This window comes from Geotrypetes seraphini, chromosome 3 (assembly GCF_902459505.1).
Source record: "Geotrypetes seraphini chromosome 3, aGeoSer1.1, whole genome shotgun sequence".
NCBI classification, from domain to species: domain Eukaryota; kingdom Metazoa; phylum Chordata; class Amphibia; order Gymnophiona; family Dermophiidae; genus Geotrypetes; species Geotrypetes seraphini.
In genome coordinates, this window is record NC_047086.1 from 300,685,748 (window position 1) to 300,706,451 (window position 20,704).

At 44.6% G+C, this 20,704-nt stretch overlaps 1 protein-coding gene across 1 annotated transcript in view; it reads right to left on the minus strand.

The window, feature by feature from the left end:
- LOC117357752 overlaps positions 1–20,704 on the minus strand; it is a 245,966-nt gene that overhangs the window by 13,384 nt on the left and 211,878 nt on the right. The window contains exon 17 of the mRNA XM_033938800.1: positions 19,468–19,583. Coding sequence (XP_033794691.1) covers positions 19,468–19,583 — 116 coding nt within the window. The remainder of the gene's footprint in view (positions 1–19,467; positions 19,584–20,704) is intronic.

Consider the following 20,704-nt stretch of genomic DNA (forward strand, 5'->3'; position numbering starts at 1 on the left):
ACACCTGGTCCAACAACTGTCCGCCCTTCAAAAATATATTCCAGAGAGAAAGGTTCCAATTTTCCAGCAACAAATTTCCAGTCTCCTTCAACTGAGAAAGTTTATGGTACGCTCTATCTATGATTCTTTTGAGCTGACCTCTCGGGCCTCTGCCATTGCCGTTGCCATGCGCCGCCTAGCTTGGCTACGAGTCTCTGATTTGGACATCAATCACCAGGACCGTCTAGCCAACGCTCCCTGTCTTGGGGATGAACTTTTTGGAGAGTCTCTGGATTCAACCACCCAGAAGCTCTCGGCCCATGAGACCAGATGGGACACCCTGGTTAAACCCAAGAAAAAGGCTCCACCTGCACGACCTTACCGGCCACAGTCCTCATACCAACGCAGGTTCTCAGCCAGGCCGCTCAATCCGCCATCACAACAACCTCGGCGGCCCCGTCAGCAACACCACACCCAGGCTCGGTCTCAATCCAACCAACCTGCCAAGCCTCTTCCACCTGCCAAGCCCTCTCAGCCCTTTTGACTCTTCTCTCCAGGGCATAGCCAGTCTTCCACCTTCAGTGCCTCTTCCTCAACCAATCGGAGGCCGTCTCCACATCTTTCTCAGCCGTTGGGAGGTCATCACTTCGGACCAGTGGGTCCTCAACATCATTCGTCACGGCTACTCTCTCAACTTCCAGACTCTTCCACCAGACAATCCTCCCGTAGATTCTGCTTCTCACTCCTCCCAAACCCCCCTCCTCCTGATGGAGGTCCAATCCCTCCTTCTTCTCAATGCCATCGAAGAGGTGCCTCCGGACCAAAGGGGTCAGGGATTCTACTCCCGCTACTTCCTGGTTCCCAAGAAGACAGGAGACCTTCGTCCCATCCTCGATCTCAGGGACCTCAACAAGTGTCTGGTCAAGGAGAAGTTCAGAATGCTCTCTCTTGCCACGCTGTACCCTCTTCTCTCTCAACACGACTGGCTATGTTCCCTGGACCTCAAAGAGGCCTACACTCACATCCCAATCAATCAGACTTCACGTCGCTACCTACGGTTCCAGATCCAGCACCGTCACTATCAGTACAAAGTGCTACCTTTTGGCCTTGCCTCATCGCCCAGGGTGTTCACCAAGTGCCTTATCGTAGTAGCGGCCTTCCTCAGGTCTCACAACCTTCAGGTGTTCCCCTACTTGGACGATTGGTTGGTGAAAGCTCCTACGTCGCCGCTTGTGCTACAAGCCACTCATCACACCATCTCGCTCCTCCATCTCCTGGGGTTCGAGATCAACTACCCCAAGTCGCATCTACTTCCTACACAGCGACTTCAGTTCATTGGAGCAGTTCTCGACACCACACTGATGAGGGCGTTTCTCCCCTCCGATCGTCAACGGACCCTGCTCCACCTCTGTCGTCAGGTGCTTCTTCACCATTCCATTCCTGCCCGACAGATGATGGTCCTCCTAGGCCACATGGCCTCCACGGTACACGTACTTCCTCTAGCACGACTCCACCTCAGGACACCCCAATGGACTCTTGCCAACCAATAGTCACAGACCACGGATCCTCTTTCTCATCCCATCTCTGTGACATCGTCTCTTCAGCGATCTCTTCAATGGTGGTTGAACTCCTCAAATCTTTCCAGGGGTCTTCTTTTTCACCTGCCCCCTCATTCCATGATCATCACCACGGATGCCTCCCCCTATGCGTGGGGAGCCCACCTAGGAGATCTGCGCACCCAGGGACTCTGGACCCCCCAGGAGCGTCAACATCACATCAATTTCCTGGAACTCAGAGCCATGTTTTATGCTCTCAAGGCCTTTCAGCACCTTCTCTACCCTCAAGTTCTGCTCCTGTGCACAGACAATCAAGTCACCATGTACAAGCAAGGGGGCACAGGATCTCGCCTCCTCTGTCAGGAGGCTCTCCGCATCTGGACCTCAAGGCTGTCTATATCCAGGGCGAACAAAACTCCCTGGCAGACAATCTCAGCCGCATCCTTCAACCTCACGAGTGGACTCTGGACCCTCCCACACTCCACTCCATCTTTGCTCACTGGGGCACTCCGCAGGTGGACCTCTTTGCAGCACCTCACAACCATCAGCTGCCCCAGTTCTGTTCCAGACTCTTCTCTCCTCATCGTCTGACCCCAGATGCATTTCTACTCGTTTGGACGGATCGGTTCCTCTATGCCTTCCCTCCACTACCTCTGATGTTGCGGACCTTATCCAAATTCCGCAGGGACAGGGCCACCATGATTCTCATCGCTCCTCGGTGGCCTCGTCAACACTGGTTCTCCCTCCTTCTTCAGCTCAACTCCAGGGAGCCCATTCCTCTTCCTGTGTTTCCTACTCTACTTACACAGCAGCATCAGTCTCTACTGCATCCCAATCTGTCTTCGCTCCACCTGACAGCTTGGTTTCTCTCGGGCTGACCTCTCCAGAAAATCTATCTCAGCCTGTCCGTCGCATTTTGGACGCCTCCAGGAAACCGACCACCCTCCAATGTTACCATCAGAAGTGGACCCGGTTCTCCTCTTGGTATCAACGGCATCATCACGATCCCACCTCATTAGCGGTGGAAACCGTACTGGACTATTTGCTCTCCCTATCCGACGCTGGCCTCAAGTCTACCTCAATCAGAGTCCACCTCAGTGCCATCACTGCGTTTCATGAGCCTATCCTCGGAAAACCTCTCACGGCTCATCCTCTGGTTTCCCGGTTCATGAGAGGCCTCTTCAATGTCAAACCACCTCTGAAGCCTCCTCCAGTCGTCTGGGACCTGAATGTGGTTTTATCTGCCCTCATGAAACCTCCTTTTGAGCCTCTTGCCACATCTTCGCTCAAACTTATCACATGGAAGGTGCTTTTCCTCATTGCCATCACCTCTGCCAGGAGGGTTAGTGAACTGCATGCACTGGTCGCCGATCCACCATTCACTGTTTTTTACCATGACAAGGTGGTTCTGCGTACCCATCCTAAATTCCTTCCCAAGGTGGTTTCGACTTTCCACCTCAACCAGTCCATTGTGTTGCCGGTCTTTTTCCCTAAACCCCATTCTCATCCTGGGGAACAGGCGTTGCACATGCTGGATTGTAAGCGTGCCCTTGCATACTACCTTGACCGTACCAGGGCTCACCGCTCATCTCCTCAGCTCTTTCTGACCTTCGATCCTAACCGTATAGGTCGTCCTGTCTCTAAACGGACGCTTTCCAACTGGCTTGCTGCCTGCATTGCGTTCTGTTATGCTCGGGCCGGTCTCTCACTGGAAGGTGCTGTCACGGCCCACAGGGTCAGAGCTATGGCTGCGTCTGTGGCTTTCCTCCGTTCCACTCCCATCGAGGAAATCTGCAAGGCGGCCACTTGGTCCTCAGTTCACACATTCACTACTCACTACTGTCTGGATGCCTTCTCCAGACGGGATGGACAATTCGGCCAATCTGTGTTACAAAATTTATTTTCCTAATGGCCAACCATCCCCCCTCCCTCTTTGTTAGCTTGGAGGTCACCCATGCGTAAAGAATATGCTGCCTGCTTGTCCTGGGATAAAGCACAGTTACTTACCGTAACAGGTGTTATCCAGGGACAGCAGGCAGATATTCTTACGTCCCTCCCTCCTCCCCGGGTTGGCTTCTTAGCTGGCTTATCCTAACTGGGGACCACGCACTCCTCCGTCGGGCGGGAAGGCACTCGCGCACGCGCGGTGCGGCCAACTAGAACTTTCTAGTTAAAAAGGTCCGTACCGGGGCTCCGTCGGTGACGTCACCCATGCGTAAAGAATATCTGCCTGCTGTCCCTGGATAACACCTGTTACGGTAAGTAACTGTGCTTTCTCCACCAATAGCCCACTCATTTCTCACCCCATAACAGGGTTTGCAATTAGAAACATGAACTAGTGGAGGTGTCACATGATATTATCTAGCATGGACATGTACCACAGTCTCTCTCACAGCTATGGCGATATTTTGCCGATTATACCAGCTAGCCTGTTTAAATTGCTATCCTGCAACTGCTGAATTATCTAGCTAAACACCATGGCTTCAAAGATAAGTAAAAATGGCACTGCGTATGCAGTTCATTCCGTGACTAAAGATCTCCCGACTCCAAAGAAGGCCTTACAGATGCTGCTCCCATCTGACCTCCGTGATGGCAATGGCACTGACGACTCAATTACTCAAAGCATCAGACACCTTACTGATCTGATGCAAAAGAATCTCCAAAGTACATCTGAAATAAAACAAGACATTTCCAATATGTCTAATCAGCTTACACAATTTAATGCATGCATTGAGCTCCAGGAAGAGCGTGCTTCGGCACACTGCGAGCTCCACATGGAGTTTAAGCATAAGCTGCACAAAATTGATCTTCTACAAATAGAAATTGAAGACATGAACAACAGAATGTGTTGCAAAAATATTCGACTCTCAGGGATGCCTGAAACTACAGAAGGTATGGATCCTATTTCCTTCTTGATGAATTTCTTACTGGATTTGCTTCATCATCAATTTTCCCACCCCCCTCTTGAAATCGAGAGGGCGCATCACATCCCGACTAAGTTCTCTCAGACTTCCACCTCTCCCAGACCGCTGATCTTCAAGGTCTTATGTTATGCTCAAGCTTTGCAAATTTTATAGGCAGCCAGAACCAACTCTAACTCACAGTTCCAGGGTAAGAAACTGTTTTTTGTACCTGACCTTTCTTCTGCCACTGCCAAATGTAAGAAAATCTTTCTAGGCCTAAGACCTCAACTTAAGGCCCTCGGTGCCCAGTATGGGCTCTTTTACCCCACCAAAATGAGGATAACCTATAGAAATAACACAAAATCTTAAGATGACCCGACCATCCTTCATCAATTTCTGTAGGACCAGCTGAACCATATGACCTGAACGATAGCTGATAAATCTGCTGACTGTTTTTGCTTGACTGGTTATTGCTATTATGGTTTCACACCATTTGTATTTTTCTCATCCTCTGTGGCTGGGCTGTGAGTAGTGCTCAGTCCTGCTGATCTCACATGCCCCGAAAGTAATCTTGTTGTTTTCCTTTTGTTCACTTTGTATTTTTTGAATTGGATGCACACTGTTGTGCATCCTTATTTTTTGCTGTTCAATTTTTCCATGAATATACTTCTTATCTTTGCTAAAGGTTTGTCATCACATCTCTCAGCCTCTCTCCCTTCAAAGGCTCTTGTTTTTGTAAAGATCCTTCCTCGCATTCCTTTGCATCTCTCTCATGCTGCAAATTAAAATCAGTTCTCTGAACGTCAAAGGATTTGTCAATCCCATCAAGAGGAAGAAAATACTCTTATACATCAAACATTTGAATTCAGACATTTGTTTCCTGTAAGAAACATATCTCAACTCCCTGGAATCTCAAAAACGTATTGGTAATTTTTTTTGATCAATCCTATTCTCCAGCTTTCAAAAAAAAAAAGAACGGGGGTCATCACCTTGATTCATAAGTCCTACCCTTTCAAAATGCTTTCCCATATTTGTGATTCTGAAGGTCGTTGGTCCAGACTGGAAGGACTAATTGATGGATCCCACTTACTCTTATCAATCTCTATGCCCCAAATGTGGACAACCCTCATTTTTTCCAAGCTCTGAATGGTGCCTCTTCTTACATTACATTACATTGCATTACATTAGGGATTTCTATTCCGCCTGTGCCTTGCGGTTCTAGGCGGATTACAATAAAGATGATATCTGGACATTTCCAGTAGAATTACATTACAGGAGAAGAGTAGATTACAAGTAACAGTGAAGAGTTACAATACATTCAATATCGCAGCAGATAGACATAGCCACGGATTTACAATAAGGAAGATTTCTGGGCATTTCCCGTAGAATTACATTACAGGAGAAGTGTTAATTACAGGTAATAGTGAAGAATTACAGTACATTCAATATCACAGGAGATGTTACCTAGCAACTGAGACAATTTACAACTGGTGGAGAGTAAGAATTACAATATATTCTAGATTACAAAAGATGTTCCATGAGATGAGTCAAGTTTCTTCGGATGGAGAGTAGCATCATATGCCTATAAGTGGAGGTGTATTTATTGTTTTGATGATTGCATGATGTTGGTTAATTCTGCTCTAATCTCTCACACAATGTTAGAAGGTGATTTCAATTTTCCCCTTGACCCACTGCTGGATAGATCATCACAAGTCAGACCATCTAAACTTCAAGTTCGAGCCTCACTGAAGTCCTTAATTAATATCAATGGCTGGTCTGATATCTGGAGACTGTTCAACCCTACCACCAAAGACTACACCTTCTACTCCAATACTCACCAATCCTACTCTAGATTGGATTATTTCCTTGCTTCACAAGGCCTTGTTCCCATGTTTACTTCAGCTCAAATCCACGGGATCTCTATTTCAGGTCATGCTGCTGTTCAATGTACCCTACAATGGTCTGCAGAGAAGAAATCTTCCTGCTCTTGGCGTCTCAATACTTCTCTTCTTCGAGATGAACAATTCATTTCATATCTACAACAACAGACTAAATATTTTTTCGACACCAATGATGATCCTGAGATCTCCTTCATATCTATTTGGGAAGCATATAAAGCATTTCTTAGGGGTGTAGTAATAAGCTTCTCTGCTCATAAATGCAAGACCCTAGAATCCACTTTATCACAGATAGAAAAGGCAATACATGATCTAGAATCTACGCTTTACAACCATTCGGACTCTAATGTTCAACAGAAGCTTCAAAAGATAAAATTTGAATATAATACAACATTATCTGACATATCTATAGCCTTTTCATTCCGTCAGAGCGGTACCCCCTCCAAAACGTCAGCAGTGACGAGTGGAGTACCTCAGGGCTCCGTCTTAGGGCCGATTCTATTCAATTTATTCATAGGAGATTTGACCCAAGGGCTTAGAGGAAAAGTATCACTGTTTGCCGACGCCGCCAAACTATGTAACATAGTAGGCAAAAGCAGTGTGCCTGACTTTATGACGCAGGACCTACGGCAGCTGGAACAGTGGAGATCAACTTGGCAGCTAGGCTTCAATGCTAAAAAATGTAAAGTAATGCACCTAGGCAAAAAAAATCCACACAGAACTTACACACTAAATGGTGAAACCTTGTCCAGGACCAAGGTGGAACGTGATTTAGGAGTGATCATTAGCGATGATATGAAGGCTGCTAATCATGTAGAGAAGGCATCGTCCAAGGCAAGACAAATGATGGGCTGCATCCGTAGGGGTTTTGTCAGCAGAAAACCTGAAGTCATAATGCCACTGTACAGATCCATGGTGAGACCTCATCTCGAGTATTGTGTTCAATTCTGGAGACCACACTACCGGAAAGATGTGTTGAGAATTGAGTCGGTTCAGCGAATGGCTACCAGGATGGTCTTGGGGCTCAGGGATCTCATGTATGAAGAAAAGCTAAAAAAACTGCGGATGTACTCACTGGAGGAACGAAGAGAGAGGGGGGACATGATTGAGACCTTTAAGTATATCACGGGGCGTATAGAGGTGAAAGATGATATCTTCAGTCTTACAGGGCCCTTGGTAACCAGAGGACACTCGCTGAAAATCAGGGGAGGGAAATTTCAAGGTGATGCTAGGAAGTACTTCTTCACCGAAAGGGTGGTCGATCATTGGAACGAGCTGCCTCAGCAGGTGATTGAGGCCAACAGTGTGTCAGAGTTTAAGAAAAAATGGGATATTCACGTGGGATCTATAGGGGAGTAAAAGTCAGGGAGTGGGTCATTGGTATGGGCAGATTCGATGGGCTATGGCCCTTTTCTGCCGTCAATTTCTATGTTTCTTTACTATATAGATGCTAATAAGTCTGCAAAACTACTTGCATCTTATTTAAAGGGTCGAAGAGTAAGATATTGAATTGCTTCGATAAAAACGAAGTCTGGTCAATTTCTTACATCTACTCCCCAAATACTGAAAGCTTTCCATGACTTTTACCACTCCTTATATTCCTCGGACAGTACTGCTTCTTCAGATGCAACACATAGGTTTATCTCCAGTCTTCACTTACCTCAGGTTGGAGATGCCCAACTTCAAGACCTTCAAGCTCCCGTTGAGGCCTCAGAGATCCTGGCAGCTATAAAATCACTACCTTCAGCAAAATCTCCTGGTCCCGATGGACTTCCAGCTGAATTGTACAAATCTCTCTCAGATTTTCTGGTTACTAAACTTTAATGTTATTATCATGCTATTATGTCTAATCCTGCTTCCTTGAGCAGATTTTCCAAAGCAACAATTGTTATTATCCCTATTCTGGTAGAGATGATCAACTGCTACAGAACTATAGACCAATATCTTTGTTTAATCTTGATTATAAAATATATACTAAACTCTCGAGTTTTCGATTGGAAAAGGTCATACAGCCTCTCATACATAAAGACCAAGTTGGTTTTCATGGTGGTAGATATGGTGCTGATAACTGTAGATTATTCTGCAATATCATCCATTTGGCCCGGTCGAGGGCCTTCCCTGTCATGTCCGTGTCTTTGGACGCTGAGAAGGCCTTCGATTGGATAAATTTGGTTTCCTACCTGAATTTGTTCATATGCTCCATCTTCTATACACTTCTACCTCAGTGAGAATATTGGCTAACGGAGAACTCTCTGAATCTTTCACCCCTCAGAGGGGCACAAGGCAGGGCTGTCCTATCTCTCCCTTGCTTTTCAATCTGGCCCTGGAGCCTCTGTTAATCGCCATAAGGCTTTAACCACCACATTTGGTAAAGAGGAATACAAACTATCTGCATATGCAGACGACGTACTCTTATATCTAACTGATTCTGAAGATTCCTTGAAAACTTTGATAGCCCTCATTGATGACTTTTGTATCCTTTTGGGATAAAAGATCAATTGGGATAAGACGGAATGTATGTTACTGAATGATCATTCATTGTGTCCCCTTTTACCTCCCCAATTTTTCTTTAACATGGGTACAGTTGCCCATGTACTTGGGGATTCATTTTAATAAGGATTTACATACTTCTGCCACATTTTGACCAAACTCAAGCAATCCATTTTGAAATGGTCACCCTTACACCTCTCCTGGTGGGGGAGACTTGAGTCCCTTAAGATGGTTCTAATTCCCAAAAATTTGTACCTCTTGAATATGTTTCCATTACTATTCCCTATGCCATTCTACAAATCACTGGAGAGACTCCTCGCCAAATTCTTATGGAATGCCAAATCACCTAGAATCCTTACTGAAACTGAAAAACCTTAAACTTTTGGGTGGTGTAGATTTCCCTGATCTCCTTCTTTATCATAAGTCATTTATTATTTGTCATAGTATTGAGTGGTTATTACCTCCTCATGTTTCAGCTCTGCCTCGCTGGCTTTCCTTGGAAAACCAGTATATGTACCCTTTCTCCATGGCCAAGATCCTTGGCATGTCTCTTCCCAAACTTGGAAAAGCTAATCCTATCATAAAACACACAAATTTCTCAAATTTTTGGACTCCATGTTGGAAACTCCTATCTCCAAGTCTTTTCATATCTTTGTGGAACAATCCCGCTATATTGATAGACAAAAAAAATGGTTTGTGGACCTCCTGGCAGTTATTAAATATTTGGGATATATTTTTTTTCATTGACCCTGAAACACACAACTGGACTTCTTTTTCTCAGGCCCAGGCCTCGCATTCTCTATCGGACTCACAGTTTTTCCCCTGGTTACAATTGAGATCTCTTCTTCATAAGAGTACGATTTCTCCCTCTTCATTACAAAACAAAGCCTCCATTCTTGATCTCTCACTGAAATTGCACGCTATAGGGCATATTGCTTCCAATATCTATAAGTATTTCAAAACTATTAAAGCTTCTAATTTGTCATTTCTTTATTCCACTTAGAAAACTGATATTCAAAATTAAATTTTAGATTCCACTTGGGATTCCATTTGGTAAGGTCTTTATAGAACTTCCAAATCTGCATCTAACATTCAATCGCTTTTCTTCCTCTTTCACAGAGCTTTGTGGACCCCTGTCCGTTCCTACTTGATTAATCCAATATTTACCAAATTATGCTGGTCCTGTGGATCGCAGACAGGTGATTTAAAACACCTCCTTTTTGAATGCTCACACTTTCATAAATACTGGACAGAAGTCTGGTCCATCATAACTGATATTCTTCCTATTTCAGATCCCATTTCTCTACGCATTATATTATTAACAGGAGCCTACTTTGCTTCCATCTTGCCTGATTGCTCATGTCAATTGTTAGATACATTACTGGGCACGGCTTAAAAGTTGCTTGTAATTACTGGAAGGATCTGTCGAAAGTTTCCCCACACACATTGGTGGAATTTATTATACCTCACTTATAAATATGAATGCTACTCAGTTAAAAAACATTGCTCAACTGCTACTTTGTCTTCTTTGACAAAATGGTCTGTTCTTAAAGATTATTTGCTGTTGAGTTCTGATTCCTGTATGACTTCACTTGTTTCCAACACATAGTATAACTATAATTGAACTCATGATCTGGTATATTTTTTATGTTTCTTTTTATTGTTTTTTATTTTCTCTGTTGGTGTATAAAAACTTTAATAAATAAACTAAGACTTAAAAAAAAAAAAAAAAAAAGAAACGAACTAGTGCGTGCTGACTTGCCAGTGTGGTAATAGTTACTGTGGTTATGCACTAACAGTTACTATGGGCTAATTCATGTGCTTAGTACACATTTATAAAAGGACACCTTGATAATACTCATAAAGAACTCATCTTTTCTCATCTACATAATTAGCAGTGCATTCATAAATCCATCAAATAGAGTGGAACGGCATTTAGAAGCAACACAAAGCTGTAACTTTCTTACAAAGGAAATTCAGAAAGAGCACATTCTCTGAAGGAAAGGTGCATCTGAAGGAAAAAGTTGTGCTCTGGTTTATTGTAGTGGAGCTCAGTTTTCCTATGGAGTAGAGAATGACATGATGGCTGTTACTCGCCGAAAAGGTGGGGGAAAAACGGTGTTCACCGCGGCTATGAGAACAAGGCCATTCACCGCCCCGTGGAGCTCTGAGAATCTTTGGGAGGGAACAAGTGATCTGGCATGCACTACTTATGACCATTGCCCTCACTTCAAGGACTGGTTAGATCCGGGCAGCCTCTATGCGAGCTCGGACGGATGAGGGCAGTTAGTGTGTAGATCAGTGGTTTGGACATTGCAGTTGGACAGCAGTGTCCATCATTTCACATTTGAGCCTTGGAAATCGCGTGTGGCTGCTGGAAAGGTCTCCTCTGGTTTCCGGTTGCATCAGAGGAGTCCTTTCCAGCAGCCACACATGACTTCAAGGCTCCGGTTGCTCCTAGAAAGAAAATTAAAAAATTGCTCGCCACGAAAGTAAGGGAAGGGGAAGGGAAGGAGAGAGGAAAGGTGGGGTGGAGAGAAACAGACGCTGAAGGGAACGGAAAGGGAGAGAGGGGAGAAGACACTGAAGGGAAATGGGGAAGAGAGAAACGCCAGACTATGGTGGGAACGGAGGGAAGAAGATGGGTGCCAGACCAATGGGGGGTGGGGAGTGGAGGGAGAGATGGAAAAGAGAGAGAAGGCAGGCAGTGGATGGAAGCAATTGAATGAGGAGAAGATGATGAAAGCAGAAACCAGACAACAAAGGTAGAAAAAAAAAACTCTTTCTTTTCTTTTTTTTTTCCTTTAGGATAAAGTAGTATTAGTTATGTTGATAAACATTTATAAACAAAGCCCTGCCAGCTGAACATCTTTCTCTAGTTCAGCAGCCAGAACATTGATTTATAAAATGATAATTGTTTCATTTTATACTTTAATAAAATAAGTTCAGTATAAAACTATTCGAGGCTTGTGTGGATGGGATCAGATGGTTTGCAGTGACGGGGACTGAGCTCGCAGGGACAGGATGGTGACGGAGAAATAGCAAGTGGAAGATGGTTTAATACTGTGCCACCAGGAACGGTGTCAGGTCAAAACCACGGAAGACAAAGGCGCGCACCGACAACTGAGCGCAGCACATAGGTGCGCGCCGACAGGGGTGTGTGTGTTTGGGAACCCCCCACTTTACTTTATACAGATCGTGCCACGTTGTGGGGGGTTTGGGGGGTTGTAACCCCCCACATTTTACTGAAAACTTCACTTTTTCCCTAAAAACAGGGAAAATGTTAAGTTTACAGTATAATGAGGGGGGTTACAACCCCCCAAACCACCCACAACGCCGCGGCGATCTGTATTAAGTAAAGTGGGGGGGCTCCCCAACAAAACCCCCCATCGGAGCCCCTAAAAACTGTCATTTTCTTTGGCGTGCGCCTACGTCTTGCACTCAGTTGTCGGCGCGCGGTTTTGTCTATGAACCCCAGGAAGAATAGGGATGGTGCCAACATGAAGGCTACTGGGGGGGGGGTCACTCATTTATTGAAGGGGAGGGCTTCAGTGCTATTCAAACCTTTGTGCTCTCCCTTCCCTCCCCACCAGCAAAACAACTCATCCTCTCTCTTTTCCGTGTCCTCCATATCACAAGTTTGATCCACAGACTGATCTTTCCCTTTTCCTCTCCCTTCCTTCAACTACGAGCTTAGCTTTAAAAGTGGAAAACAGAAAATAGACTGCCAACAGGTAAACAGCAAATATATTTAATTTGAAAACAGGTCTTTGTCTCTTCTTTTTTTAGTGAAGACAAGCTGGAAAACAAAAATGGGCCTTCCCGGTGCACCCTGGGATTCCTGTGCCAATCAGAGTCTTAGGCTCCTCCCAGTGCATCCCAGGATGCACTGGGAAGGGGCCTAAGTCCCTGATTGGCCCAGGAGCTTAAGGTCCTTCTTGTGGGAGGGTCCTTTGGTGCCTGGGCCAATAAGAGTCTTGGGCCCCTCCTAGTTCATCCTAGGGTACACCGGGAAGGGGAAGGCTCGCCATTTTGACATGGCAGGGTTGCTGGCAGGAGGGAGTAGGCATCCTTCCTGTCAATGTTCCATCAAAGATACAAGGGGTGTGTGTAGGTATGTCAGCCTAGGGGGAGGGTGTCTCTCTTTGGAGGGGTATTGGGGGGGATCAGTTTATGGGTGGGTGGGTGGGTGGGAGGGAGGAAGAAAGGAATCGGGATCTCCCTGTTGGTTCAACTAATCGCAGCAGGGGAATCCACAATCAGCTGAGCCGGCAGGACTCCTTGAAGCTGCAGTTTCAGAGAGTTCTGCCAGCTCAGCAGATCTAGGATTCCTCTGTCGCGATCAGCTGATGGCAGGCTGTGGACTATTGTCGGGATCCCTCCGGCAAAGACAGGCTCCAGAAATGTAGGCCAGGGTTTTCTGGCCTACATTTCTGGTGCCTATCTTTGTGTGAATCGTTCTTATGTAGGTGTTTTAAGTTGCGTAATGCAACTTCCAGCATTGGCCACACCTATTTTGGCATTCAGCTGCCTGAAGCACCTACATAGGTGTGATTCTGGCATCTTTTATTTAGGTGTCAGTAGGTGCCTCAACCTTGCTCTTTTTTTCCGTTTCTAGTGGCATTCTTCAATTAACTTAGGCATTAGTAGGGCGCCTTCTGGCACCTAAGTTTAGTCGCCATTTTTAAAATTTCCCCCAAAAGTGCACCAGAAAAATTTTCATAGTGTTCTACAAACCAAAAACATTTGAGAATCACTGACTTAAAGCTTGTCATTTGTGTCCTTTGATGCAGATATTTATATATATACACCGTATTTTCACGCATATAACGCGTGCGTTATACGCGTTTTTACCTACCGCGCATACCCCTCGCGCGTTATACTCGTGAGCGCGGTATACAAAAGTTTTTCTACATAGTTCCCACCCCGCCCGACGCCCGATTCACCCCCCCCATCAGGACCGCTCGCACCCCCACCCCGAACGACCGCTCGCACGCGCTCCCACCCGCACCCGCATCCACGATCGGAGCAAGAGGGAGCCCAAGCCCTCTTGCCCGGCCGACTCCCCAACTCCCCGACAATATCGGGCCAGGAGGGAGCCCAAACCCTCCTGGCCACGGCGACCCCCTACCCCCACCCCGCACTACATTACGGGCAGGAGGGATCCCAGGCCCTCCTGCCCTCGACGCAAACCCCCCTCCCTCCAACGACCGCCCCCCCCCAAGTCGGGTTGGGCCCATGTGCCTCAGGCCGCGCCCCCAGGTGGGACCTAAGGCTCCAGGGCCTATTCTGATTGGCCCACGCGCCTTAGGCCCCACCAGTAGGCGGAGCTTTGGGACGGATGGGCCAATCCGGCCTCATTCCGTCGTTGGCTGCCTGCCGGACAGGCGGGTTTGGCTCCCGTCTGTCCGGCCAACTTCCAAAGGTACGGGGAAGGGGGGTGGGGGTGTCGTGGGGGTCGGCCAGGGGGGTCGCGGGTCGGCTGGGGGGCGGTCGGAGGTTCTTGGGGGGGGGGGCGGTCGTTGGAGGGAGGGGGGTTTGCGTCGAGGGCAGGAGGGCCTGGGATCCCTCCTGCCCGTAATGTAGTGCGGGGTGGGGGTAGGGGGTCGCCGTGGCCAGGAGGGTTTGGGCTCCCTTCTGGCCCGATATTGTCGGGGAGTTGGCGGTCCTTCGGGGTGGGGGTGCGAGCGGTCCTGCGAGGGGGGGTGGTGAATCGAACGTCGGGGGGGGCATCAGGTCATCAGGTTTTCAGGGTGGGGACAGGACTTCAAGGGGGAGAGGAGATTCGGGGCGGGCGAAAGGAGAGTCGGGGTGGCCAGAGGAGAGTCGGGGCGGGTGAAAGGAGAGTTGGGCAGCATGCGCGGTATACGTGTGTGCGCGGTATATAAAAATTTCTGTACATAAAGTTGTGTTTTTCGCGCGCTATACCCGTGTGCGCGTTTTACACGGGTGCGCGTTATCTATGTGAAAATACGGTATATATATATATATATATATATATATATAAATATAATATCAGTAGAGAGAAACTGCTCCAAGCACTTAAATGACATGCTTTAAGTCAGTGATTCTCAAATGTTTTTGGTTTGTAGAATACTAAAATATATGAATATTTTTCTGGCGCACTTTGGGGAAATTCTAAAACTGGTGCCCTACTGATGCCTAAGTTAAGGAAGTCACACAGTGACCATGATGTGCACTGGGGCCACAACAGAAGTGTATTATCACCTGCCTGCTGTTCCAGCTCTCAGTGTGTGATGATGACCCTATATCAATAGACTGAGATTGTATAATTTAAGTTCTGTGATCACTACTAGCTGGGTTATAGGTGGCTTTTGTCTATAGGGAATATATGTTAATATTCCAACTAACTTCTGTTCATTTTTTTATCTGACTGTTTGTATTAGGATCTTATAAATCTGACCAGAATTATTACATTGTTTGCACTTTGTAGATACAGTAAATCTTTCTCCATTTGTTCTGTGTGGTCCATGTGGCTAGTTAGTAAATAATAGAGGGAATTCTGAATTTGGGAGCTTTGTCTTTCCCCTAAACTTAGGGCTCTTTTTACTAAGCTGCGATAGCGGTTTTAGCGTGCGTGGAATTGCCACACGTGCTAGACCTTAATGCCAGCATTGAGCTGGCGTTAGTTCTAGCCACGTAGCGCAGGTTTTAGTGCACGCTAAAATCCTGCGTGTGCTAAAAACGCTATCGCAGCTTAGTAAAAGGAGCCCATAGTGCCATTATTTAGAAAGGCCAGGATTCTTTAACCAGCGTCGATTAATCGACGCTGGCAGGTGCCCATACATCCCGTTTTGAACGGGACCATCCCGTTTTTAGATCCTCTGTCCCGCTGTCCTCATGCACAGCTTCAGGACGCCGAAATGTCCCGTTTCAGAGAGAGCATCCCGAAGCTGTGCATGGGGACAACGGGACAGGCGATAGTGGAGCCTGGGCTCTCTCCCTGCTTTTCCGCCGCCGATGCAGTAACAAGGCAAGGCGAGGCGAGTGCAGCGACTGCACAACGGCCAGTCCAGAAGCCTTCTCCCCGATGTCAATTCTGATGTTGGAGAGGAAGTTCTGGGCCAGTTAGGCAGTGATTGGCTGGCTCGGAACTTCCTCTCCGACATCAGAATACATCGGGGAGAAGGCTTCTGGGCTGGCCATTGTGCAGTCGCTGCACTCGCCTTGCCTTATTGCAGCGTCGGCATCGGGTAAGCAGGGAGAAATTGTCAGCGGTGGCATGGGAGGAGGCAGGGAGAGAGAAAGAAAGAAAAAGTTAGGGGAGTTTTGCGGCGGTGGCTTGGGGGGCAGTGAGGCGGCAGTGGCTTGGGGGGGGGGGGGCAGGGAGAGAGATAGAAAGAAAGAAAGAAATGAAAGAAAGGATGCACAGTTAGAAGGAAGTGCAACTAGAGACTCACCAGACAATATGATTTTATTTTCAATTTAGTGATCAAAATGTATTAGTTTTGAGAATTTATATCTGCTGCCTATATTTTGCACTATATTTGTCTATTTTTCTATAGTTGTTACTGAGGTGATATTGCATATTTTAAAGTCATCTGTCTTGACCTCTTTGAAAACCCCCCGAATATAAATGATAATTAATATATTTTCTGCATACAGTGTGCTTTGTGGTTTTATTTTAATTTTATGGTTACCATTATGAATTACCGTGTTTCCCTGAAAATAAGACAGTGTCTTATATTAATTTTAGGCCCAAAAAATGCACTAGGTCTTATTTTTGGGCTGTGTACATGATCATCTCTCCCTTCCTCTCCACCCCAATTCTTCCTCTTTGCTTTCTCTTCCCCACATGTGCAGCATCTTTATTCCCCTCCCTTCCATCCCTCGTGCAGCAGGACCCTTGCCCAGCTTCCCTTCCCTCCCATCCCTTGTGCAGCAGAACCTTTGAGCGAGCACCACCCTCCCCTCAAGCACCTGCACCTGCTGGCAGTCGAATCCCCATCCTTCCCTCCTTCCCATCGGAACATCCATACTATGCAACTGTGAATAAGATCAATGCCTGGATGCATTATTTATTTAGAATGTTGCAAAAACTGAAATAATGATAGTGGGTGAGCGTGATGAGCATTTATGGCCCCGAGATAACCTTGTGAATAAACACTAGATGAGATCAGGAAGGAGATTAGAATATTAAGGATAATTCTCGATGCTAAATTGACTCTGAAAACGCAATAGCGAAAGTGGTACAGGCAGCATATTTTACAATTGAAGAATCTTTTGACTGGCTGGGGTTTTAGACAGGTGATACAATCGATGGTGCTCTCGAAACTTGATTTTTGCAGTGCAATCTATTTAGGGCTCCCTGCTGCCTGTTTGAAGGCATTGTAGATTGTTCAAAATTCAGCGGCTCAAATGCTAATGGGAACAGCTCATTTTGAGCATAATACTTCAATCTTAAAGAAATGGCAATGGATGCCAATCAAATTTCAGATTCAATTTTAAATTTTGAAAATAATTCAACAAGGGATATATAGAATGATACCAGATTATTTGAAAAAAAATGCTTGATGATGTATAGGTAAACTAAACTATTCCTTAGGTTTGTATACCGCATCCTCTCCACAATCGTAGAGCTCAGCACGGTTTACAGGAGCTGGTATAGAAAAGAAACTCTAATGAAGGGTTTATAGGCCTTAGTATAAAGAATGTTTAGAGGGGCTTAGTATACCAGACAGGAAGTATTACATTTTTGAGAATAGCCAAGTTTTCAGATGTTTACGGAAAAGTTGGAGGGAGCTCAGATTCCGAAGTGGGGAGGTAAAGTTGTTCCAGAGCTCAGTGATTCTGAAGAGGAGGGAGGTACCTAGTTTTCCTGCATGGGAAATGCCTTTTAATGAGGGGAAGGATAGTTTTAATTTTTGGGTGGATCTGGTGGTATTAGGATTTGAGGAATTCCAAGAAAGTGGAATAAAGGGAGGAAGGATGCCGTGTAGGATCTTGAAAATTAGGCAGGCGCATTTAAAGTAGACCCTGGAGATTACTGGAAGCCAGGGAAGCTTGGACAGGAGCGGTAAGACATGGTCAAATTTACTTTTTTGCGAAGATAAGCTTAGCCGCGGCATTCTGAATCTGCTGAAGTCTTTGAAGGCTTTTCTTTGTTAGGCTTAAGTAGATAGAGTTGTAATAGTCCAGTCTGGAAAGGATGATGGATTGTACAAGGATGGCAAAGTGTTTTTGATGGAAGCAGGATCTCACTTTCCTCAGCATGTGAAGGCTGAAAAAGCATTTTTTTTACCAAGGAATTGAGGTGGTCGTTGAAGGACAATGTAGAGTCAATGATGATGCCCAGAACTTTGCTTGAGAACTCAAGCTGCAGTGTGGAGCCAGAGGACAGTGGGATGAAGGTGTACTTGGGAATGGAAGATATGGGATCAGTGCAATATATTTTACAGGTGGAAAATTGGAATTTTTAAGTATTGTTTTGTAAATGAATATAATAGTGTTGAAAGATACTGTGAATGTAAGTTTGTAAGTTGCTTAGTTTATTAATTGGATTATAAATATTTTAAATAAAAAATAAAAATTCAGCTGGAGATAGCTAGTTATCTCCACTGAATATTTGCAGTTAGTGGCTAGCTGTGTATATTCAAGCACTGGCTGGCTAAGTTTAGCAGGTAAGTCGGACCACATAGATAGCAGTCCTTTTTTTGCAAACTATTGACTTAACTGAAACGACCAGGTCCCAATTTGTATTAGCCTTGTTCTGCTGTCCTGACTACAGATGCATCCGGGGACACCTCTTTAGAAAGAAAACACACAAACACACAAGCAAATAGGCAAAAAGATATCTTCCTTATTCAGAGTACTGCATACACCTTTTATAGCATTTCACATGGGTCAGTTTTTTTAGCATATGACTATAGGAAAGACCATATATGGTAACAGGATACATTAAAGCAATGAGAAAAGGGTAGCAAACATAAGGGGAGGGGGAAATAGGGGAAGTTTCCATTATGGCATATAATACTGTCCTGTCTAAGGTCTAGCAATGTTTCTTATAATAAATGTTTCTTATCAAAACAAGAACTACAGAACACAATGGAGCATAGAGCTCAGAACACAAAAAGAAAAGGCCATGTGGTTTTTTTCCTTGGCAAAATGTTAACTGTTTCAGCAGTTCCTTTTACATAAGCAAGAATAGAAAAACTTACAAAGAATATATGCCCCTTCATTAACCAGCCAGCGCTGGATATCCACAGCCAGTTAAGTTAGAGTGAGCCAGAAACCTCCCCCTCCCCATCCCCCCCAAAAAAATTCATTACCAGCTGTCAGAAACGGCATGGCATTGAATATCGAATTGAGTGCTAGTTTTGAGTGGACAGCACACTGCCTAGCACCAGTTGAATATCAGATCCAAGGTGTTTGTAAAAACAGTTGGGTCACACAAAACATACTTTTAAAAATTAATTACAGTTTATTTTCTTCATCAATTAGATATAAAACCAGTTTACAACTGCAAATGAACTCTAAGTGTCTCAGAATATACTGAGAATGGTTCTGTACTATTTAGCATTCTGTGAGTGTGTTGTATGTTTTATGATACTTTTTAAAGTATCAGCCTTAGAAGATTAGAGCAGTACAATTGTATTTTTCTGTTGCTGTGAGGTGTTTTACCTTTAGCAGTGACAGATTTGACTTCAGTCTCTGGAGCTGCTGGTGTTTCTGCTGAAGTGGATGAGGACTGTATTCCGTTTTTGGTCTCAGCTAAAGTGCCAGTGGTGCCCCGACCCCTAGTGGAAATATGTTTGTAATGCAAGCCTTTAGTCAAAGATGAAGAAAGTAAAGTAGGAAAACAAGATGAATATATGAAAACTGAAACACAGAGGTGAACAGTTCTTATTCCTGTGATTCATAAAAAAGTCTAGTTTTCAATATACCCAAAAAGAATATTTAACAAAAATATCTGCATTTCTATATGTTGGTTTTCTTTCTTTTTAAAAAATTCTTTATTTATAGTTTCCAACAATTTTACAAGAAATAAACTTCTTGTCAGGCAATACAGTACGAATTTAATACTAATACAAGCAAAATAAAGAGTGGTATAATTAATTATCACTCCTTAGACCACAATTACAAGAGGGAGATAAGCAGAAAAACAACTTGAGGCTTATAAAAAGAAAATTATTCAAAAGAAAGGCTATAACACTACACTTTACTTGCTATCTCGTTTAACACTGGGTCAACTTCAAGCCATTTTTTTCAGCTCCAGGAAGGATTTTAAATGATCAGGGAGAAAAAAAATACATATTTAAGTTGTGCATATTTTATAATGCACTTACCAGGGATAAGCTAACAAAAAGGAGGCTCCCAAAGCTATTATTTCTTGCCTCAAAGACAAAAACTCTTTCCTTCTCTCCTGGGTAATCTTTGTAACATCCATATATACCCATACTCTTTTCCCATAAAACAAAGATTTTGAATACCTAAAATATAACTTCATAAATGAATCCAGGTCCTGTTGAAAAACAAAGGAAATAAGTAGTATAGTTCTCTTTGCCACTTCGGAGATAGATTCTTCTAGGATTGCAGATATATTATTCAAATCTGTCTGAAGAACATGTATCTTCTCTCCTTCCATAAGCTCTTGGGCAGATTTCTTAGGCAATGGAAGGTAGTAAATTTTATTCAATGGTGGAATATGTTCAGAGGAATAAGATAAAATTTCCATTGCATACTTTTTAAACATCTCATATGGAGAAATACCCAGAGTTTTAGGAAAGTTCAAGATCCTCACGTTTAACCGTCGGTTGAAATTTTCTATACTCTCTATTTTCCGGTGTAGCAAAACATTGTCTTTTATTGCAGCAGTCTTATAAGTTTGCAAAGCTTGTACTTCATTTTGTATTTTAGT